The 25659-nt window shown below is 37.2% G+C and overlaps 1 protein-coding gene across 1 annotated transcript in view; it reads right to left on the reverse strand.

Moving 5' to 3' along the window:
- The window catches only part of JARID2 (jumonji and AT-rich interaction domain containing 2), a 242420-nt gene that overhangs the window by 31227 nt on the left and 185534 nt on the right, over positions 1-25659 (reverse strand). The window contains exons 5-7 of the mRNA XM_034429207.3: positions 17221-17397; positions 13814-14043; positions 3920-4955 (exon numbers count right to left, since the gene is read on the reverse strand). Coding sequence (XP_034285098.1) covers positions 3920-4955; positions 13814-14043; positions 17221-17397 — 1443 coding nt within the window. The remainder of the gene's footprint in view (positions 1-3919; positions 4956-13813; positions 14044-17220; positions 17398-25659) is intronic.

The following is a 25659-nucleotide window of genomic DNA, read 5'->3' on the forward strand; positions in this document are numbered from 1 at the left end:
AAACTTTCCCTTCTTAATACTTGGTTGGAAATCCTTTGCAGTCAATCACAGCCTGAAGTCTGGAACGCATAGACATCACCAGACGCTGGGTTTCATCCCTGGTGATGCTCTGCCAGGCCTCTACTGCAACTGTCTTCAGTTCCTGCTTGTTCTTGGGGCATTTTCCCTTCAGTTTTGTCTTCAGCAAGTGAAATGCATGCTCAATGGGATTCAGGTCAGGTGATTGACTTGGCCATTGCATAACATTCCACTTCTGTCCCTTCAAAAACTCTTTGGTTGCTTTTGCAGTATGCTTTGGGTCAGTGTCCATCTGCACTGTGAAGTTCCGTCCAATGAGTTCTGCAGCATTTGGCTGAATGTGAGCAGATAATATTGCCCAAAACACTTCAGAATTCATCCTGCTGCTTTTGTCAGCAGTCACATCATCAATAAATACAAGAGAACCAGTTCCATTGGCGGCCATACACGCCCACGCCATGACACTACCACCACCATGCTTCACTGATGAGGTGGTATGCTTAGGATCATGAGCAATTCCTTTCCTTCTCTATACTCTTCTCTTCCCATCACTCTGGTACAAGTTGATCTTGGTCTCATCTGTCCATAGGATCTTGTTCCAGAACTGTGAAGGCTTTGTTAGATGTTGTTTGGCAAACTCTAATCTGGCCTTCCTGTTTTTGAAGCTCACCAATGGTTTACATCTTGTGGTGAACCCTCTGTATTCACTCTGGTGAAGTCTTCTCTTGATTGTTGACTTTGACACACATACACCTACCTCCTGGAGAGTGTTCTTGATCTGGCCAACTGTTGTGAAGGGTGTTTTCTTCACCAGGGAAAGAATTCTTCGGTCATCCACCACACTTGTTTTCCATGGTCTCCCAGATCTTTTGGTGTTGCTGAGCTCACCGGTGCATTCCTTCTTTTTGAGAATGTTTCAAACAGTTGTTTTGGCCATGCCTAATGTTCTTGCTATCTCTATGATGGGTTTGTTTTGTTTCTTCAGCCTAATGATGGCTTGCTTCACTGATAGTGACAGCTCTTTGGATCTCATCTTGAGAGTTGACAGCAACAGATTCCAAATGCAAATAGCACACTTGAAATGAACTCTGGGCCTTTTATCTGCACATTTCAATTGGGGTAATGAGGGAATATCACACACCTGGCCATGGAACCGCTGAGAAGACAATTGTCCCATTACTTTTGGTCCCTTAACAAGTGGGAGGCACATATACAAACTGCTGTAAGTCCTACACCGTTCACCTAAGTTGGATGTACATACCCTCAAATTAAAGCTGACAGTCTGCAGTTAACGCACATTGTGTTTGTTTCATTCCAACTCCATTATGGTGGTGTATAGAGCCAAAGATGTTAGAATTGTGTCGATGTCCCAATATTTCTGGACCTGACTGTACTAGTGAATAAATCACAAAGTGTGATAACATACACTGAATTTAGGATAGAATCAACCATTTCTATCTTCCTTTCCATAACTTTACCCAAAGAGAATGGGGATGTAGAAGAATCCAAGTTTCATGCCAGCTCATTGTAATCATGCTAAACTGAAAGAGCTGGAGAAGGGAATGAGCTGGCTGTATGACCCATGTGTTCTGGTTCCCTGATCCACTCCTTTCTAGATTCTTCTTATTCCTTTTTAGATTCTGTATATAGAAACAAACTGGGAAGCTGGCAGGCTTGCCTGTCTCCAACCAATGGTCTCCACACCAGTCCTTTGGTTTTTTAACTGGCCATGTCCATTACAGTAGCCAGTTGGCAATTGGACAAGCCTTTCTGTGGTAGCCATGGCACATCTCAAAATTTTCAATAGCTCAAAACTGTGACCTTCTCCAGATTTAAAGTTCCTCTGAACCAAGTCAGTAATACTAAGTACACAGATGAGCAGGTTTAACAGAAGCCCAATAAATGCTATTAACTAAACACTTAAACTGGTAACTATCTGTTGGCACTTAATAAATCACAGTATTGATTATATTTACAAACAGCACATCTCACAAAAAATTATTGTCTTTTAAAAATATATGGTGAGATTATAAAAAAGCTGCTTTAATTATACTTAATTAAAAAGCTCCTAATTATAATTTATTACCAGTACAATCTTTCATTAATTTAAAAATCTACTTCGTATTCCCTGGGAAAAAAAGCCTGTGTTCAATATTTTCTTTTGTATTCCTAAAATCAACAGATTCTTAAAAATAAAGTAGCTTATTGGATGAAATTTTGAAACTTGATCATGCAAAGTAGACTTCTATCAACCTATCTAACTCTTTAAAGTTTACAGGTAGTCCTTGATTTATGACCATTCATTCAGCAACCGTTTGAAGTTATGATGGTGCTAGAAAAAAAATGGACTTGCAATTGCTCCCCAAAGTTATGGCTGTTGCAGCGTTCCCATGGTCACGTGATCACTTCAACTCCTCCCACTCATCTATCTTTCTCTCATCTCTGTCCTTCCACATGCCCTCCACTCCACCATATACTTTGCTGCCACAGCTGCCCCCACTGACCTTTGCCATCTTCCTCCTGCTGCTGTCCCAAGATCCAAAAGCTAGGCGAGGACGCAGCTCTGAGATGCGCATGGTAAACACAGCATGGTGGCAAAACCTCATCTGCTGAAGGGAACTTGTCATGCTCAGCTGGGAAAGAGGCAGAGGGACAGCAAGGTGTGGCACTCTCCCTTGTTAGGTGAGAAAGTAGAGCTGGCATTGGCTCCCTGGATGAAGATGGAGGTTGTATGGGAGGTGCTGTTTGGGGTGGTGGCAGAATTGGAGGAATGTGGGGTACCCAGAGGGCAGCATGCACTCTGCAGCTCGTGTTGGAAGCATTCCTAGAAAACCAGTTTGTGAGCTTCAGCAAGGGGAGGATTAAAGCCAGGCATAGGCAGAGTCTACCTGCAGACCTTCTGCTCAGCCTAGCCTTCTTCCTGCAAAGCTCCATGAAAGGCCAGCAGCATCCAACATGCTGAAACCCACAGACTGGTTCTTCCAGTATGCACCCTGCATCTTACACTGCTGGTCATTCTTCCTCCCTGCTTTCTTCCAGTTGAACCTGGCAAGTACCCTTAAGCTGACACAGCTGTGCCAACCCTGCCATGCTCACTGTGCACATCTCAGGGCTGTGAGGTCACGTGATGTTTCACCAAAACACTGAAATTCCAGCCCCAATTGCCACTGTAAATCAAGGACTACTTGTAAGCTTTTTTAGGAGCTCAAAAACATGGATTAATTCTTAAACTCTTAGGAATAAAAGATAAAATACCTTTTAAATAGAACAAGGCATTTTCAAAGGAATTATTGTTCCCACAAAATTCTACTTTTTGTTATCGTATGTCCCAGAAACAAACAAAGTGCAGATTCTTTTCCTTTTCATTACTTATTGCAAAAGACAAATAAATCCACATTTTGCAACACTGAAGTAGGTAACTACTTATCATCAAAAATTGTCAAATGCCTAGGAAGTGTTGAAAATAATAATTTCAATCACTCAAGTATCTAACTAGAAATCTCTTTTAAAAATGACCAGGATAATTGAGAAAGAACTTCATTTTAAAATGAACATAATTTTTCATGAGGAGAAGAGAAAAGTTAAATATGGAGATGGGGGGAGTAATTGTATGCTCTTGATCCATATAGCTTCCCTGGGAACCCCCTAAAATCCAAATGTAGAGTAGATAAGAGCTATCTCATTACATACGTGTCTGATCACTATCTCTTCTCAAGCCATAAAATAAGATACTTTTGAAATCTGAGTATGTTTGTTCTGAAGAGAACTGCTCTGTATGGAATGGCATGGAAATCTATTGCTTACCGTCTAGCGCTGAGGATTAATCTGAGCATAAATCAGCACTCAAAATGGTTGCTTGCCACAAAGAGCAACAAAAAGCCTGTGCGAATAAGGGACTCACCTATGAGTGGAAGCTCTTCCATAGTAATGCCCTGAGATTTGAGGTGCTTCTTGATACAGGCCAGACGCTGCACATTGGGCCCCCAGCGCCTGCTGAGTTTGTGAATGTGCTGGATCTGGGTCACAAACCGCATCTCTTCATTCAGCTTGCACTCGGGCCTCCAGTCAGGAGGAGGGATCACCCGGCACATCCCATACTTCTCAACCTGAGCACGGACTGACTCAATGTATATCAATGGGTCATGGAACTCCTTGGGGGAAGGCCTGAGAATAGGAATCTCTTCCATCGTGGCCCACCCAGACTTGATGCTACCTTTCTCGTGCTTCCCTGTTGAGTCATGTGGCTTGTGCAAGGACTCTGTTTGAGAGGTAGAATAATGTTCACAGGAGGCATTTTCTGTTTTGCTATGTGCTTGTTTCCCTGGCGTGTTCTTCCCAGCAGCAGCAGCTCTTTTCGGCCTATTCCTTTCCAGACTTTTCTGTGGCACTTCCTGACTTCCAGGCTTTTTCACATGGCCATTCAGCAAAGGTCTTTCCACAGATGGTGCTTTTTTGCTTGGGGTTTCGGTCACGTTGGTGGCTCCCTTCACTTTCTTGACAGGTGACTGTATTTTGTCTATATGGTTTGCTTCTTCCAGCCTCCTTTTTGAGTTGCGCAGCCCTTCCCTCAACTGTCTCCCTACCTCCTTAGTGCATGTCTTTTGGTTCAACTTGCCATTGACCTTGACACCATTAATAGCTGTATTGTTAGGCTTGGCCACTCCAAGGGATAGCACCTGTTTACGGGTTTTTGCATTGCTACTTTCCATTTTCCCTGAGATTGTATGGTTGACAGGTGTACTGAGTTTGTGGTGATTTAGTTTGGTTTCCTTGACCAGTTCTTTCTTGGCTTTGGTGTATGTGACAGTTCCCTTAGTCACTGTTGCAGTGTACTTCACAGTTTTGGACGGTGAAGGTCTGACGTCTCTCATCTTTTTGGCACTGGCTGTATTTGCACTCAGAGTTGACATTCGAGTGATACCATTGACCTTTGAAACCTGGAGATGCCAGGAAAATCAGAAAGCAGGAAGGAGAGAGAAAAAAGAAAAATCAATGAATACTACATAAGTCAATGAATACACAATCAACCTTGAAGGCTTCACCTCTCTTACAAGCTCCTTGGGGAAAAAAACCCCATACACATAGTTACAATAAATGGCTCTAGATATTATTGTTATGTCATAGACTTAGAGAGAGCAGTATCAGGTGCTTTTTAATATAAATTTAGGAGTGAAACTATAGAAGAAAACAGCATGAACTGTGTGCATATCTTCATAACTCTAACGCTCCCCAGTGAATGAGACAATGCTTCTGTTTTTTAGCACTGCTTCATAGTGGGACTATGCAAAGATTTTGTATCATGGTCTGGTTCTAGAACGGATCCAATGTTGTTTGGATCTTGTGAATATATAATACATGCTGCCATGTTTCCTTTTGCCTTTTCTGTATCCTACTGTTATAAAACAATTTATGTGTATGGAGAGGCATCTAAAAGTATTTAAGCTTCCAAAACAATATAATACTTGGGGCAAGTCTAAATTAATGATGATAATAACTTTTAAGAATGACAATTGCAGCAGAATGAATAACAACTAGGATGAAGTAAAATCTTAATTTTTTCCAAGTCTAAAAATAATCTACAATCTATTTTGGGTTTGCCTAAGATCACACGCATAAATGCAACCATCAGAGACACATGTTATCTCTCCCCAGTCAATACTTGTTTTCTAATATTTATGTACTGTATCTACCATCTGTCACCTATGAGACAAATAGGTCTGATTGTCTGACTAGGAATTAAGAACCAACAAGCTAATGCCAACTTTAAAGGAAAATATCTCACACCCATCTTCTATCATAATTTAAAACCAATCATAAAATAATAAGCATTTATAACTAGGATACAATATTTAGTATTGCAAGGAAATAATATCTAATATGCACCCAAGAGATTAGTCTGGCTCTGAATGATCCAGCTTCTAAAATGATCTCAGGAAGTACATGTTAAAATTATATAGTAAACATCTGATCAATAGTTATGATATGTGCAATTGTTATTATTTTATGTTGCTCAATACATTTGATATCAAAGCAGTTTTACTTTGTATTAATAATAATTTAGAATAGCAATTATGATATTACAATATTTAGCCAGAAGTTCCAGTGAGATCACTGGGAATCAGTTGAGATTAATTTTTCTTAACATTTTCACAATATTTAATTGAATTTCTCCAGTATTTGGTCTAGCTTTGCCAAGGTAAATTCTAGAATAATTATTCTAAGGGAAGAAAAGAGAATACAGATATCTACAAACTTTACCATTTGTGATATTTGCCCCGGTGATTTATAGATTTGAGAGAAGGCAAGAAGTTTTAGTTCTTTCTATTTCTTATTAGCATCCTAAATTATGGTTGTTACTTAAAAAAAAAAGAAAATTAAACCATGTATAAGTGACTAAAGTTTAATGCTAAACATTAATAGAACTGAGGATATGAAGAAGTGGTTTAACATTGCAAAATTACTTTATTTAACTATTGAAGCCAAGTAAATATTAAGAAGCTGCTGAAGACATTTAGGGGGAGCAAGCAGAATGATGCAATAAGCTTTGACCAATAGTAGCATATTAAACTAAGGGTGAAAGTGTTAAAAATGTTGGTACAAGAAACAAAAAAACTGAAGCAATTTCCTCCAGAAACCATGTTTCTTATTCATAAGACTACATAGATGTAGAAGCAGCTGGCCCTCTCCTCCGTTTTTGCTTCAGTCACTAAGAAAATGTTATTTTCAACTGACATTTTTGATCTGTTCAAAAAAAAAAAAAAAAGAAAGAAAGAAAAGAAAAGAAGAAAAGAAAAAGAAAGAAAAAATACAATAAAACCTTGGACAAAGGTATTTGAAATTCTATGAAATTACCTTATTTTCCCTGTGTGAAAGTAAGCGAGATTAGTGTAGAGAACTGCAATTCTGTACATGTATCAAATTACTAAAACAAAAAAATTGTGTGTGCTGTTTTACACTGTATAAAATAAATTAGCGAAGATTGCACTGAGCAGACTACTGGATTAGATGACTTCGTTTGTTTCTTCCAACTGTATATAAATTTGATGCAGCAACACAAATACAACGAACATTCAAGTGGAAATAATTTTGCTTTCAAGTGATGAGAACTTGCACATAAAACAATCCCAGGATATTCCTGAATACTACAAGAAAAATGTTCTTGTTTCAAATTCTTGCTCATAGACATATAACAGAAACATCAAAGTACAAATCTATAAAAGAGAAAAGAAATCTGGAAGAGATTTTAAAATTAAATCTAATTCCTTTTAGCAGAAAGCTGATCTGAAAATACTTATATGTAAAGCTGCTTTACCATTCTTAATTCCTTGATTTGGTGGCCAGCCTATAACCCTTTCTGCATTTTCTGTTGTCTGAGCTTTACTGTTTTCTGATATTAAAGTGATACTTTGTAATAGATATGCTGGAACCACAGTCTTATTAGGGTTTGAACCATAACTTTCCGTAACAAACTTTCAGAAAAGAACCACCTCAGCTTCTGTCTGGTCTGAGAAAGTGGCTATATTAAGCACATACAATAATATATTGGATAGTATGAGAATAAGACACAGAAGCGTTTATTAGATGTTTCATATGAATTAGGGTTAGAAGTGAAAGCAGAATGAAAGATGCCCATAACTTATTCAACTCTTTCAAATTACACATTCTTGAACACACAAACATATCCAATGCCAATATTTAACTCACCGAATGCCTCGATCTGATCCTTAGATTTGAAACCTTGTAAGCATTAGCATTCCTCAGAATTTAGTAAATAAACAGCACAATTTTTTAAAAACCCAAAGAAATCTAATTGTTGCAGCTCTTTTCTAGTTCTCTCCAGAAATACTTGGTCTTCAGTGAGCACATTTTTGCTCATGCACAAGTTTTTTTAATTATTCCATTTCCCAAATAGGCTGCAGGAATAGGGAACGTAAATAATTCATAATGCAGCCAGGCAAAAGACTTCTACTCTTGAAAAAAAAAATCCCTTTGACTGTCCATACATCAAGAGGAATAATGCTATTTTTCTGCCACTGCAGCTTCTGCTTATACAATGATGCAACAAAGCTGAGTGAATAGTACTGTCTCTTCAGTTGTCTTACTTAATGGATGCCACACATAATTTTTCTTAATATAGTATTTTGAGGTAAGTTTTCCTTATCACCAATTTAGCATCCTATTATTTTTCTGAGGAACATGTTTAGAATTTTTTTTGAAGAGCATTTCACAAGGAAAGGGAAAGTTGCAGCCTTATTACTAATAAAATTATGAAAAAAGTAAGTCCCTATTATTTTCCTACACTGGAAACCAGCTAGAAAAATGCAGAACTTCTCCACATTCTGAACTCTCATTCCCTTTTCATACATTTGAAAGGTCCCTTTGATCCACTGTTTCCAAAGGAATTTTCTTTTTAAATGGGTAAGAGTTAGAGTGGTTAACACTAATGAACTGTATTTCAGTTTTGCTTTCCTTTCTCTTTAATAAGAGAATAAAACCAGATTACAAATGGATCACAATGCCATATTGAGTTTTTATAAAATTCTGTGAATGAGACAGGATGATTGTTCGATAAAAGTCTTTTGAAGAAGCTTGCTCGCACATATAAAACCTTTCATAAATACTGACAAAAATATTTAACAGGTTCAGATGGCTAAGCTTTTGTGAAGAACATTTATGCACAACAGGGTTACAAGAGTAAATAGAGAGGTAAGACATTAAAAAATAAGTCTGGGAAAAAGGGACAATAGGGAATTAAATAGCAGCCAAGTTGAAGTACATTTGGCTCATGAAGAGAGAGCCTGCAGAGCAACATAGAGAATAAATGGCTATATCTGAAGAAAAGATTGCATGAGAGCAACATTAGTCAGAAATGGAAGTAGAAAGATCAAATTGGAGATAAGCATTAGAGAAGCAAAATGAAAGGAGGAGCATATGTGACTGGGGGGAAGAGAGAAGACAATTGTGAAGAAAGAAAATGAAGTATAAAACTAAAAGACTCAGCCAAGTGCAAAGAACAGTGAAATACAGATAGCCCGGGAAAGTGATTATTTTAGCGGAATTCCAAGGAATAGAATTGGTTCCTTAAAAACAAACTAGCAAGCAAACAAACAAACAAAAAACATTCTTTAGAAGTCTTTTATGAACTCAAGCCTTAGCCATCTTTAAAACGGCTGTGTTTTCCAACACTTGGGGGCGGTGGTGGAGGATGGGAAACCTTCCTTATGACAGCTCCTTTTCAGGCATGCAATCTCCTTAAATCATTGGGAAAATGCAATCTATAATAAAACTGCCAAGATAAAAATGTATGGTATTGTAGGGGAAATTTTAGAAACTGCAACTTACCATAACTAATGTGGTGCATAAAAAGTACCTAAATAATACCTCCAGCTAGATCTTTCTGAGCCAGCTATGAAACTGCATGAGTGCATAGTCTTTTAAAATATATTGTCTTCTGTCTTCTAAAATTGCCCATCCATATCTTAATCCCCTTAATTTGTTTCTAAACAGATTTTTTTCCAATCAAAAAATGATACTAGATAGCTAAAAACGAATCCATTTTTTACTTTATAAGGCGCAAAATAACCAGTCTGAAAGCATCTCTGAAAAGATGCTTCTGTAAATCAATAGAAAGAGCAACAGGTCTCATTCAGATACACTGCACAAATCTTATTGTAGATTGCTTGACTATTAATATTAGGGCCAATCAGGGGTGAAATCCAGCAGGTTCTGACAGGTTCTGGAGAACTGGTAGTGGAAATTTTGAGTAGTTTGGAGAACCGGCAAATACTGCCTCTGGCTGGCCCCAGAGTGGGGTGGGAATGGAGATTTTGCAATATCCTTTCCCCAGGAGTGGGGAGGGAAAGGAGATTTTGCAGTATCCTTCCCCTGCCACGCCCACCAAGTCACACCATGCCCACCAAGCCACGCCCACAGAACTGGTAGTAAAAAAAATTTGAATTTCACCACTGGTGCCAATAGAAGAGAATATTTAGAGCTAAATGTTGATCTGCAGAATCCTTGGTGCTCTCGGAGTTTGATTGCAGGCATTTCATTATCCAACTAGGTAATATCATCAGTGCTAGCAGAGAATGGGGTTTGCTTTCTGTGGCTGAACAAGTGTTGTCAGTGTTGGTGGAAGTGTTGTTTTTTGATAGATCCTTAATTAGACTGTTCTTTGTCTGAGTTGGTTATTTCTTGTTTGGGTACTATTTACTCTTGGTCTGGTATTAATCCCGGTGTTAATTCCTGCTTATTCCATCCTTCCAGGTCGCTAAAATGAAGACCCAGATTGTTAGGGGCAATATGCTGTCTCTGTAAACCACTTAGAGCACGATAGAGCTATCTAAGTGCTATTGCTAATGCAGAAAGAATAGTTGTTCCTGGGTGGAGATTTGCCTACAGTAAACGACAGCCAAATTAAGGAAGCACCAAGAGGAAAACAACACTCCCATCAACACTGATTGGGCAGCCACTATATATAAATAGAGATTAAATCCCACTTTCTTCTAGCATTGATGATGTTACCTAGTTTGGTAATGAAATATCTGCAAGAAAACAATCAAGCTCAGAGAGGTCCAAGTACCCCACAGTATTTATATCAGGCTAAACCAAGAGCTTCAATCCAGAAAGAAAATCAAAATTTAAAAAAAACCCCAACCTATCCAATTATAATAGGTAAGTTCCAGTTGTTACACTGTTTACAAATTTTGCACTTTACTCATGATTACCTTTAAATACTCTGCTGAAGAACTGATATCAAAGGAAGCAAACGCAATTGTGGTAGGCAGTTTCTTACCTTTCTACTGTTGACATGTCTCCCCCCATTAACCAAACACACACAACTTTTGTGAGACAGTCTAATAAATGGCTGCACTGCCCGCTGCGCAGGATCACCATAGAGGTTCTAGAGTCAGAGTTCCATCCCGAGGCAGTGCTTACACTGAGCACATAAGAAAGAAGTTAATTGAATTGTAAAAAGTAACAGTGATCAATCATTAGATTTTATCACTTGTTACACCCACACCAGCTAATGAGTTAAAAATCACCACGCATTCACAAACATAAAACTGTGTTTTCTATTTTCTGCAGTCACACTCAGATTCACATACATACATACATAGTTTAAAAAACTGAATTAATATTAACATTTGAAAAATGTGTAAGATGTCAGCCCAGCCTTGAAACATCATTTTGACCACTGTTTGTATAACCAACAGGCCACCAATGCTTTAGACTTCCCAACCTCCCAACCTCTCTACCTATCAGTGATTGAGAAAGGGACTGGATAGCAGGGGAGAGAAAACATGTAAGTAACAGAGGAAACATATCAGAACAGAAGAAAGAAATATGTACATACACCAACACATAAAAGATGTACTGGTAACAGAAAAACAGAAAAGGTTTGAGAGAGAGAGAAAAATATATTTTGGGATAAAACATTACGTTGACATTTATCTAAATATAGTGCTAAGAACTAATGCTAACATTATATATCTTTATACGCATACCTACTTGTGCTAAAAAATAGCCTTTTCATTACAGTAGTTCTTATGTAAACTGATCCAGGAACTCATATAGATATTACATCTAAAATTAGTATGACAATTAAGAAAGAGTTCATACTTTTAAGGCAGTAATACTACATTATATTATAATTTTATAGTAACATTTGCTAATATCCCTATCTGGGAAAGAAATGAATGCAAGACAACCTTCATTCATTCCAAGTGAATGTTAAAAATTCCTCAACATTAAGAATGATTCCATATCAATCATGAAAAGATTTTCATACTCAGTTTTTAAAAGCCTTACCATCGTACTGCACAGTATTTCATTTTCTGATTTATCTGTTATTTCCTTCCTACCATTTGGTCTTGGGGAAAAAATCCTATAAAAATCTGTAGATACTTTGAAGTATTATTCAAAACTGAATATTTCAAATTATGCTGAGAATAAAAGAAACCTTATCAGTCTCATAAGATGGCTTTGACGTCTACAGCAAGAAATAACTAAAATTATTGGGGGTCACATTTTTTTTTACTTCAGCAGTCTGTGTACTTTTTTCTGCCCCTACTGTGTTTTTTTAAATGATGTATAAACCTTTCTCTGCATTATCTCGTCTTGTCCCATTTCAGAAAGGAAATATGTCCACAATAGAAAGAATAAGAAGTCTTAGGCATTCCTATGGTTAATGCTTAAAGACCCGATTTCATTGTGGGTCTTGCAGAGAAATTTCATTGCCACATTTCCACCAAATTAACAAGCACAGCAACAAAAGTACAAAGCTGTAAACATTAGGACTAAGTTTGAATGATTATGCTGGGTTTCATAAACCATGAATTGGGCATGAACGGCAAGGACTTCTCTTTGCCCTCCCACTGACCACCTGGCTTCATCTCTGGTTAGTATTCAGATTTTTCATTACATCTAAACCAAACAATTCCTGTTCAATAGCTCTTTAAAGCAGTTAACAAATTAACTGACTATGAGAGAAATCCAATCCAGATTTGTCTGACACAAAACTATAATTTCTTGATTTACACATAAAAGGGGACTCCAAATGTACAATACAAGCTGAGAATCAAGTGTCAACCAAGGGATGAGGAACAGTTGGAAGAGGTGAGACAGAAGCATTTGACCCTGGCGCTCATACTTAGCACATAAAATGGCTAGTTAGGAAAGATCACCTGAACCATCTAAAATCAATCTTTCTTGCTCCTGTGTCTGAGGCTTTATGTCTGTCAATTTTGATTTACATTTACAGACAGCTAAGCAGAAAAGATACCAACTGACAAAAGATGGCTTGGGATTCCTGGCCTAATTGCTAAATACAGATGGGGAGGTTACCTTAAGGGTGCCAACTGGCAAAGAGTCAAAAGCATGCAGATATTTCCAAGCCTTTTCCAGCTGAACAAACATCAGCCAAACAAAGCCTTGTTTTAGGCTCAGTTAGTTCAGGGGGGTATTAAAGATTAGAACCCTTATGACACAGAGAGGAAAAATAAAGCAGTCATTACAAAAGAAACACAAGTCAGGGAAACATATTCTAGAGAGATAGGCCCTTCTGTCTTAAAGGCTGACATGAAATCCAGCACATAGATGGCTATTTTCTCCCAATTCATCTCAATAAAATTGAAATAAAATGATAGAACCTGTATTAACCATCAGGAGCGCTGATCTATTTATTTACTATAGCATGCCAAACCTTTTTTTTTTTTTTTGTATCAGCTGGGGATGATATGTTTATCATGGCTGACCTGTCTTTCCCAAATTCAGATGTTTTTGTAAACCTTATATCAGTGATTGACACACTACCTTAGCTTCGAGGAGATGCTTATTTGAGTTTGCTTTTGGTTGCTGAAACTCCCTGAGTTGGGTTTGACCCAATCATCTCTCAATATACTGTACCCCACCCTAAGCTTGGTATTGTGGGGAATAAGTAATGGAGAGAGTCCTAGGAACACCATCTTGAGTTCCTGGCAGAAAGCCATGGTAGAATCCTAAAAAATAAATTAAATAATACATCAAAAGGTAGAATACAATGATGTATAATTTATGCAAAATGCAGCTTTTGGATAGAATGATCAGCAACCTCTTGCAGAAAAGCAAGATCTTTTCAATGGCTATTTATTTTAGTAAGCCCTATCAAAAAGGGGAACTTAAAAAAAACACACCCATGACTTTAAAATCACTCTATTTCACAGTGTCATTCTCAAACCCTCTCAATCTTTCACACAAGTAGTTCTTAATTCTTAACTGATACCCAGTTTGCCCCAACTGATGTATCACACAATACCTGTTTCCTTAAATCCTGAGCCGATTGATGAAGGGTGTGGTGGTTGTTAGCCGTGAGCCCTTTTGTGGAAAAGCCCATGTTTGTTGAAGAATGGTGATTAGCAGCAGTCTGGTCTTTTCGACTCTCAGTCCTGTGTTCACTGTTTCGTTCCTTTGCTGGCACTGTGTCTTTGACTTTGTGTTTCTGAACAGGTTCCTTCTCTTTCACTGATTTGCTGGATCCATTGAAGACTGGACAGGGAAAGGGGGGAAAATGTGATAAGAGCATGAGAAAAATTAATTCTATTTCAAACAGAAAATGTCATCACTGTTAGCTACTGCAATTAATGTGTACTTTTGACATAAATAAATCTCACTAGTTCATCACCATAGGACAGGCAGAGTTAGAAACAGATACAGGTAGTCCTTGGATTATAACCATTTGTTTAGTGACTGTTCAAAGTTATGACATCACTGAAAAAATTATGACTGGACTTTGCATTTATGACTGTCACAGCATCCCCATGGTCACATGATGAAAATTCAGCAACCAGCATGCATTTAGTATGGTTGCAGTGTTCCAGAATCATATAATTGATACTTGTGACCTTCCCAGCAGGCTTCTGACAAGCAAAGTCAATGGGGAAAGCCAGATTTGCTTAACATCTGGGTGATTCACTTAACGAGGTCAAAAAAAGGTTGTAAAATATGGCATAAGTCACTTAAAATCACCTTGCTTAGGAACAGAATTTATGATCCCAATTGTGGTCATAAGTTGAGGACTACCTGTAATCATTTCGAAGCTATATACCAGAGAAAATCCGTATACAAGATAATAATCATATCTGTGGCTTATAAAGCACTTTCACCCTGTACCAAACAAGGATAAGTATTAGCATAAAATTCCACTACAAAAAAGGACACCAGAATAATAAAAGATTGAAAAAAACCCCAATGGTATGCAACTAGTTTCAGTGGTTCTATCTCAGACCTTTTGGATACAGGCATTTATTTGTGAGAACATATAAAAGAACAAAGAGAAAATTGGAATTGCTAACATATTAAGCTCAATTCAAACATTCTATTCATCATTACAAGGACAGAGCTATGATTGGCATTCCCACTCCAATGGCTTACAAAATATACTCATGATGATGTTAAACTAGGAATGCCTGCAAATTAATCTCTCAACACAATGAAGTAACAAGCAACAAAATTAGTAATAGCAGCAGCAGCAGCTTTTGAAAAATGACAGATCGAAACCACAACTGGGCAGGAAGCTGAAGCAATTAAATGGGAAAAAAAAATGTGATTTTTCTGAATATTCAAAAGCAAGGCAAAAATAGTTATTGACCAGTTCTGCTTCGCTTTGTTTGTCCTTTACTTCTGAATCCCCAAAATTTAAAATAAATGAACATACCGCCAGCGAAGCCATTATTAAAGCTCATTATGTAGTAAAGATAATTAGCTGCTGTGAAGCAATGTCATTTAGTGATTAATATTATCTATACAATAAATCAACCAGTCATTTATATGGTAACCATGCCATTATTTCAGACTAATTCAGTTAAACCACAGAATTTATTACAATTTGCATTTGGATCCTATATTTTTTGCAACCTGCATCAACTTTGCCTTCTCTTTTGCAAACACTTTCCATTGTGCTGTACCTTATTCTAATAATTAAGCAATTAAATACAGGTAGTTCTCGACTTACAACCACAATTAAGCCCAAATTTTTTTGTTACTAAGCAAGACAGTTTGTATGTGAATTCTGCCCCATTTTATGACCTTTTTTTGCCATAGTTGTTAAGTGAATCACTGTTAAGCTAGTAACAAGGTTGTTAAGTGAATCTGGCTTCCCCACTGACTGTTTGTCAGAAGGTTGCAAAAGATGATCACATGACTCTGGGACACTGCAACTGCCATAAATACATGCCAGTTGCCAAGCATCCAATTTTTTATCATGTGACCATGGGTATGCTGCAATGGTCATAAATGTGAAAAATGGTCATAAGTCACTTTTTTCAGTGTGGTTGTAACTTTGAATGGTCACTAAATGAACTGGTATAAGTTGAGTACTACCTGTATTTTCATCTTTTTTTACTTTAACTAGATGATCACTGTAATGGATTTTATGTATATTTCTTAGTTTAAATTCAGAGTCACAATTTCCACTGCAATCAATTCTTCCATCAGAGGGAAAAAAAGAACAGAACAAAACAAGAGGCCATCAAGTTAGCTGTTCTCTTCCTTCAAATTAACAAAAATAAAACAGAAAAACATAATGGGAAACTTCTCTCCTGCTAAACTTCCAATAATTAGAGGAAGGAAGCAGTTGGATTATGAAAAAGGTTGGCTGTTCCTAGTAATTCTTTAGAAAGAGACCTTCTTGCAGAACAGAACTGGGAGAAATGAAACCAACATCTCCTACTTTAATTACATGAATCAAGGAAAGCTGGCTTAAGAAACTAATCAAGCTAGGAAACAGCTCCATAAAGATTGTCTTTCTCTTCAAAGAAAATAAGTTGTGAAAAGAAACATTTCCTTTTGATGAGAGAAGCTGACTAGGCATCCCCTAGTCAGGACACTGCAAAATAAGGCAGAGGAGCAAAGGCAGGAGAATTCATCATGGAGTCCTAGAGAAAGAGCACAGAACTGATTTACTGCGAAGGTGCTGCCAATGTCAATAGAATATGTATGACTTTTGTGGGAGTTAGTGACCTAGGTATTATTTCATTCTGGCGGTTACAGTTTAGGACTTTCAGCTACTCAATGCCAAATACATTTTTCAAGCTATACCGACAAGGCATTGATCAATTTATCTGGATATGACATGAAGGTCACGTGAAGAAAGTGCATTGTGATTAAGGCAGCTCTGCTGATTTGCAAAGAAATAATGGATTTAAGCTTAAAAAGTAAGTAGGCTGTATTAGTGCCAGTGCTGATATACTAAGCTAGCAATTAGACACAATACCAAATCTGGAATGAATATAATGCTGTTTGCATATCTAGTAAACATCAACATTAACGCTTTTGCTCCAGTTTCATTTTCAACAGAAAAGAAACCATTAAAATGTGGTTCTGAAGCAGACAGGAGACACCAAGACATTATGAAATTAAATTATTTATTATATTTAATTATAATAATAAATTATAATAATTAATTTAATTATTAAATTAAATTATTTAAATCAGGTTTTAAAAAGATTGGATTTTGAGTCAAAATGGTACTTTTCAGACATACTCCCCAACTGGTTGCTGTTCGTGTATGCTGGATATCAACTCCTATAATTTCCAATAGCACTAACATTGGTTACATGTCTCATAAATACGAGGTGCTGGGCAGAAGAGAGAACTCTAATTTTGCCTTGGTTGTCTTTCTCATCATCAATATTCTCCACTCCAACTCAATATTCAAAGACATACCATGTCCATTAGGAACTTGCTTTTGTGTTTTCCCTTTCCTAGGAGTAGACTGGCATGAAGATGAAGCGTTATTTGTGGTCACTTTCGCATCCTCAGTTTCTTCATCATCTTCCTCCTCTTCCTCCTCATCCTGAGAACTTCCAAAGTATACCATGCTGCTGGGCAGGGCAGAAGAACCTGGAAACAAGTCAGGGACATAAATATTACAGCTGTTTCAAAATGGCTATTAACAGCAAAGCTTTTGAGGAATACAGTGTAAGGCTCAAGGAAATGAATATCCAGTTCAAAAATGCTCCTTTCCCCCCCACCTCTTTACTGAACATAGCTCCCTAAAAGTTTGCATATGAAACTCAGCTATTTCACCTCTTTGAGTCGGTCAAACAGTGACCTCTTCATTTGTGTGTGTCAAGGAAAGATATAGGAACGGAGACAGAAATGGCAGTATTTGAATTGGGAAGGCCTCTGTCAAGTGGACTGAGCCATAGCTCTTATCCGAATCACCTACATGCATTTGTTAAAGAATTTTTCATGTGATAGGCATGGCTGCGAAAGGCTGTTTGTGGGGCAGTCAAAAAGGCAAGATGGGACTATACATGTACTTGTATAAAAAGCTAGGGATTTGGGCTATCATGACCTTTTGACCTTCTTCCTCTGCTCAGACACTGATACTGAAACTTAATATTTCCTATTTTTAAATTGGAAAACTGTCCTGCATCTCAGCTAAAGTCGCAATTCAACTGCTGAGCACTTTGGGGGCATGCTTTTGATGTGACCCAAAAGCATTTCTTTCCTAAATTGTAAAAATAGCATATGAGTAATGGCTTTATCAGCCCTCCATCGCTTCAGAAACTCTGGCCTTCCAACTCACTTGAACTGGAATCCAAAAGACACAAAACATTTCACTGTAGGGGTGAAAGCATTTAAGATCTTGTTTATCATTTTTAAAGGAACTCACATATATACATATATAGACATATTTTAGAACTTTTCCATGACCATTTTTGAACAAAGGATGAACTAATATGTCTCTAGTATAGTCCTCTTGGTTTTCATAAGCGCAAGGTTTCCCTCACCCATCCTTACAATATAAAAATACTGCTTCTGTCATGAACAGAACATGAACATCTCGAATATGGAGGCCACTGTGATACAATGGAGATCCAAAGTAGTGTAATTGGTTCAGGTACTAGAATTAGAAAGACAATGGTACAACTGTAATCTCAACTACTGAAGTTCACTGGGTAATTATGTTGCAGTCTGGTATACAATAGCTCTTCTGGTGGAAAACAATTCGTAAGGCAAATGATATGCATGCCACCTTGTGTGCAATAAGGTAACAAAACGTAGATGTAATGATGTCCACATTATTTACAATATAGGTTTAAGGTAAGAAAGCCAAAGAACCTACCATTACTTCTCACATGAGAGCACCTCGGGGCCTTTTCATTTGCCACTTATCTTCATTAGTCTACTGGAAGGCCATTTGAGATGACAAATGTTTATGATTTTTGTTTTTAGGCACATATGTCAGAAATGCAAACCAAATTTCAATAAAATAATCATGTTTTTCACCATACTACTAAAACACTCACTGCTGAGAAACACAATCAGTCACATTTTAAGCAATCAGCCTTGGGACATAAAGTTTGCTCAGGTATTCCAAAGTTATAACCTCTATGGAGCTGCCAGTAGAATAATTAAACTTTTCAGTTGAGGTTACCCCCTCCGTCCAATTTTACCCAAACCCCTACAGAATCGATTCCATTAAGAAATCCAGGATTCCAGGTACAGCCTAGAGAGTACCTAGATAATATATAGTTTGATCCAAAGCCTTTTGTAATGTGCGTCTGTAAATTAAGTGGGGAGAATGACACATTTTGAGATTGGGACATTAATTCAAAAAGGAGAGTGGGAAAACCAGATAATAGCACAAAATCTAATGTGTGATTACTATGATTAAATATCACTTGTTAGTGAGTATAAATTAACATTACTAATATTCATCTTAACTTTTAAAACTTTTAAAAATTCAAAATATTAAAAATTACTGAAAGGCATTTATTTTATCTGAACCATCCCCAAGATCAAATGCAATGTTGTTTTCAGCAATGGTTATGGAAAGTAATAAATCCATAAAACATACAGCTGAACTTACATACAGAATGGATATCCTCTTGGCAAGATTATAAAAAGCAAACTGTGTACCAGTAAATCTTGAATTCTGCATGACAAAGATGAAAAGTAAACCCGCCTGGTACAAATCCCACTAGACAGTATTTAAAAGCAAATCACAGAATTTCTTATTAAACCAAGCTGCAAGTAGCAACTTGCAAAGTAATGGGGAAACATGACTAAAAATATAGAAAATGTAAATATTGGTCCCTGCATCAAGTATATTTTCCTTTTCTCTTGGCTTCATGCACTTTTTTAAAAAGAGAACTATGAAATCAAGAATATAATACAGTATCTGTTTACTCTTAAGAATACCAGTCAAAACATTCACCATAATTATTGAAGTGCAAATTAAATGTTTTTTTTAAAAAAATCTGGGCACAAATTAAATTGGTACATTATAAATTCAGTAGGAGCTATTTCAGTCCAAGAGCTTTTGGGGTACCGTAATTTGGGTTGTGGTTTTTGAAAAATTGGATTCTTTTCTATGAAATATATGCCTGAGCTTCCCCATTCCTGTTTCTAATCCTTCCCTTTTCTCATAATTAAATACAGCTCAGCTGTACTCTTTAGAAGTGCTAAACAATTGGAGCCTTTTCAGTGGATAAAGATACATCTTGCTATGGAGACCTCTGGTTTGACCAATAAACATGTCCAATGCCAAAGGCTACATTTCTTAAGGATTAAGGATTCTCCTGTTTGACAAGAGACTTCATTTAATGATACATATTGATGGAAAATCCTAGATATGTTACCTTATCTTCCGCTCAGTATTCATATAAAACCAGGAATATCAGTGCAAAGGAAATTTGATCTATTTACAGGCTGCTTTTCCACTTGCCAGTATGAGGTATAAGGTCCATATGGTTGATGGGACTCAGGTCTATCATTTCCAAGAGGAAATAGAGAAACAACATACAGGCTTGCTCTCTGCAGTAAACATGTAGGCAGAGCTTGCTTATGCCTCAATAAACAAGAGCACTTCTTGGAGAGTCAATTTAAAGTCTGCAGAAGGACTCTGCCTGCCCTTCAAAGCATCCATCTTACATCACTAGTGGACCTTAGACAGCCTAGAATTATGCCTGTGACATATGGCCCAATGTTATCCCCACTGCTACCAACCCCTCTAAAGCAGCTGGTGGAAGTAGAGAAAACATGTCATAATTGTTTATTCTTTATGGTAGTGGCATGTGGACGGGATTTAGGGGTTACTATTTTTTTTTTTATAGGAAAGGAATAGATAAGTAATAGACTGACTGTGGTAATTGAAATCATCTAAAGGGAACAACTTAACTTTATTCTCACTCTCAGAGAAGAGAAAAGATAAATAACAGAGGTAATAATAATAATAAACCAAAGGATTATATTTTTTAGCAAAATATTTTTTGTTTTTTATTACTAAGGCTGGGCTTGATGACAGATTCTCCTTTGATGACCGCTAAGCAAGTGGATCAAATTGCTGAAGAGTATTTGAAAATACTGAGAATATATATTTTACTTTTCAATGCTAAAACACAAGGAGAATTCTAAAGTAAAAATGAAGTATTGGAGGGGAGATGACACTGATAATCGGTGCTTACTATGAATGATGCTTAAGTATCAAGGCTGGGCAAAGTATAAAGTCCTATTTTGCTTGAAAACCTGAGTTAAATACAGAAAAATCAGACATGAGATAATTTCCCATTATAAACTACTTCCAAACATTTCAAAGATGAAAAATAAGAGGCAATATCAGGACATCCTCAAAAGTGAGATTCAAGAGATGAGGAGGAAGATCAGTAGCTGAAAGCAGATGAACCAAGCATGAGATGATGACAGTGAATATGATCACCTTAATTTATTAAATATATAAGCTGCCAACTCCCATAGATTACCCACATTTGCAATTGTAGTGTAAGAATTCTAAACAAGAGATAAGCAGTGTGATGACAAGTACCAGGACAGCCCGTAGTAAAGACATCCTGTTTTGTTTTTAATGGCCAAAAGCTTATCAATTTTATAAGATTTGTAAGATTTTCATCTCGCTCTTTCCTGAAAACAGTGTGATTTGAGACAATATTTGAGAGGAGCCGAGGTGGTGTAGTGGTTAGAATGCAGTGTTGCAAGCAAACTCTGCCCACTGCCAGCAGTTTGATCCTGACTGGCTCATGGTTAACTCAGCCTTCCATCCTCCCAAGGTTGGCAAAATGAGGACCAAGATTGTTGGGGGCAATATGCTGACATTTGTAAACCACTCAAAAAGTGCTGTAAAGCACTGTGGAGTGGTAACTCCAAGTGCTATTGCTATTGACACATCACATTCTACACCTGGGAAGCACTTGCCCCATAATCAGCACATACGTCCCCACTAGAGAATTAAGCAGAGTCTGGCTTTTCCATTAAATACCTTTCTTCAGCTTTTTTCTGAAAGAGAAAAAAACCCCCCACACATACCAGAAACCATGGAAGAATGTAGAAAGATACAACTATAGGTAGCCCTTGGGTTACAACCATTCGTTCAGTGACTGTTCAAAGTTATGACAATACTGAACGAGGGGAAGTTATACCAGCTTTTTGGTGGTACAGCGCCCCTGAAGTTACATTATCACAATTTGATGTTTTCTGTCAGTTTCCCACAAGCAAATCAACTGGGAAGCAACAGGAAGTCAGAACTTTGTGATCATGTGAGATCCTTGCTTAATGACCCACAAGGTCCTTGTCTAATGATGGCAACCATGACTTCCATCTCTAAATGACATGGTCATATGATATCCCATTTTACAACTGTGTTGCTTAACAAGTTTCTGGTCCCAAATGCCATAAAAACACAAGGATTACCTGTACTAAAGATAATATTGGGGTTGGGTGTGGGGTTTGAGTATAAATATCTTTTAGAATTATTGTAAACAATGTCATTTATAGGAATCCTTTGTCTTTATACTTAATATACAATATAAAATAAGCACATGGACTTGAATGGACAATACTTCAAATTACTGAAGCATTACTCGGTGCAGATAGGAAAATCTGCTTAGGGGCTCTTAGGTTGCACTTACTGATTTCAAGAATTCCCTCTTACATTTTCCTTCTCCCATTTGGCTGGTATGTTCATTTTAACTGCAGCTGAATTAAAGTACTTTGTCCTGTTGGTTAATCTTAGTGCAATATGATGCAGTTGTCACCAATAATTTTCTCTATGGTCTCCTTCTACTAGAGGTGGGTAAACTATTTCTGGAATGTACCACTTTAGATTGCAAGTAAGAAACCACATCATTTCTCAAACAACAAAACACACACATCTCTGAAATTCCTAGTCTAAACCTTTCTTCCTATAATAGTGGAGATAAAATTGGAAGTTGTGTATAATTTTGTTCTTATTTTTGGCACTGTAGAATCACACAAAAAAACCTGAAAGCATGAAAATATAATAATTTCCCTTACCTATCAATACTCATGTTTTCTTAACTGCTCCAATACACTTTTTGAACTGTGCTGATTTAACTTTGTTTAACCTGAGCTCAAAATGCACTCAACTGCAGCAGATCCTATTGTTCTTTAAGGGGGCCCTTGTGGATATTTGGAGACAGGAAACATGCGGGTGGGGTAGGAATTTGAGGAACTGATTGTGTGTGTTTTGGAGATGGGATTACAATACTTTAAAATGAAAAATCTTTCAGAGATTAATTTAGGAAGCAATGCCCGGTTACATGGCTTTTAATCAAAAACTTGAAATACACACGTAAAAACATACACGCAGGCATGTACATTTGTTATTTATGTTTTGGCTAATTGGTTTTCTGCTTAGGCCTGAACCTCTTTCCAAGAGAACCTAGAAGTCATCTAGAATCAGTAGAGAAAAAACACAGGAAATTGCAAATAAAATCATTGACCAAAAAAAAAGAGGCTAGGCTGCATTAATAGAGGCACAGAATCAAGATCACATTTAATGTTAGCACCACATTATAATGCCTTGTTAAAACCACACTTGGAATATTGCATTCAGTTGCCAGGTTATAAAAAAGATGTTGTGATTCTAGAAAGAGTTTACATTGGCATCCTTCAGTCTCAAAAGACTATGGTATTGTGCTCTGGAAAGAGGTCCTAAAACAGCATCTAGTGTGACTAAAAAGGCCAATTCGAGAGTGGCAATCCCTTCCACACTGAGGGCAGATACATTCTGTCCCCTGCCCAGTCCCCAGATTTCTCTGGGACTGCCTCTTTGCCTCAGCCTGCCGAAAAAGTGTCTCTTCGAATTGGAGAAGTTCCATGCTAAAAGAGTGCAGGGAAGAGTAACAAAGATGATTAGAGGATTGGAGGCTATAAAGAATGGTTGCAGGAACTGAATATGTAAATCCTTGTTTAACGAAAAGAAGGATTAGGGGGTGACATGATAGCAGTTTTCCAATGTCTAAGAGGCTGCCACAAAGAAGAGGGTGGGGATCAACCTATTCTTCAAAGCATCTGAAGGCAGAACAAGAAGCAATAGATGGAAATTAACCAAGGAAAGATCCAAGAAAGAACTAAGGAGAAATTTCCTGGCACTTAGAACAATTGATCAGTGGAAGGTTTGCCTCCCGATTGTGAGTGCTCCATCACTGGAGGTTTTTAAGAAGAGATTGGACAACCATTTGTCTGAAATGGTATAGGGTTTCCTGCTTGAGCAGGGTGTTAGACTAGACGACCTCCAAGATCCCTTCCAACTCTGTTATTCTGTTAAAATGAGAGACTAAACTAAAGAAGGAAATTAGGGTTAAAGAACTGAAAATTCAAACACCATGACAAACAGCAAGTTCAGGAAAGAAACAGCACTAGCACTTAGATTTATATACCGCTCCATAGTGCTTTACAGCACTCTCTGAATAGTTTACAATGTCAGCATATTGCCCCCAACAATTTCATTTCAATTCAATTCAAATCTTTATTGTCAGTGCACAACATATGTGCAATGAGATTGGCTGAGCTCCCTCAGTGCACTTCACCCCCCGCCCCCCAAATACAATCCAACTCACAGTGAAGATATTTTAACTATCTCTGAAGGATGGAATACTAAGTCAACCTTGAGCTAGTCAGGACCGAAATCCTGGCTGGGGGCAGAATTAACCTGCAATACTGCATTCTAACTACTGTGCCACCATAGCACAGAAGAGTTTTCCTCTCTCGCTGTTAGATATACAGACCAGGTTGAGCAGATGAGGGGGAAAGTCCCAACTATACAGAATGTCTCCTCTGAGCCATCACACTCATTCTTATTCATCTATAATCTTTGCTATCCTTGCAATATAGTGAGAACTGCCCTTAAAAACATTTATATTTTCTTAGTTCCTATTATACTACATGTGCAAGAAAAGCTGAACCTGCAGACTTTATGTTCATTTAGGCTCAGTTCTGCTATGGAACTAAACCTGATATGAAGTTACTCAATTAAGTACAGTAGCAAAAACACACAAAAGAATAACGTGGTAAAACAAATATCCAATACTTTTCAGTAACAAAGTATATTCAAATGTTAATTATTAACTAAATTCATGTTAAAAACCTTGTTTTTCAGAAAATGTATTAAAGTTACATATGCAATTTCTCTAATCACAGTTGAAGTAAAAAGCATCATACCAAGTATGCTTGATTTTCACTGTAAAACTTAAGTGCTTGAAAGGTTTCATGATAATACCAACAATGCTAGTTTAAGAATTCATCCATATAATTATGAAATCAATACATTTGTTCTAAGACATTTTGAAAGTTTTTATTCTGTAGTAAAAGATAAGCATCCCTCATGTGATTACTGTGGTTGATGTTATGATTAGTTAAATATTAAAATATGTTCTATGCCTACGTTTCTTTAAAACACTGATTTGTTTAACTACATTTAGTGAGTATGTCAGGAGCATCATTTAGATCTGCTGATTGCTAAATGTGAATGAGAGTTTAATAACTATCATTATTTAACAGAAACCTATAAAGGAGCAGTGTCTTTCTTTCTGTTAGGAAGAGACAGGATGCTATTTTTGTAATTGGATGCAAAGTGTTGGTATAGGAAAAAAATAAACAGTGCAGTTTTCATTGGCCATATTTCTCACCAATGTCAAACACTCTAAAACCCCTGGGAATCTTCTATAATGATAATTAACATGTCAGAATGAAGGTAATGCATATATACAGTTGCAAGAAAAAGTATGTGAACCCCTTGGGATTACGTGGAGTTTTGCATGAATTGGTCATAAAATGGACGTTGCTCTTACCTGATACGTCCTTTCTCGACATGAGGAAAAACGTCAGTCAGAGTGGGGA

Source organism: Pantherophis guttatus, chromosome 3, assembly GCF_059756535.1.
Source record: "Pantherophis guttatus breed Tessera chromosome 3, ASM5975653v1, whole genome shotgun sequence".
In the NCBI taxonomy this organism is placed as follows: Eukaryota; Metazoa; Chordata; class Lepidosauria; order Squamata; family Colubridae; genus Pantherophis; species Pantherophis guttatus.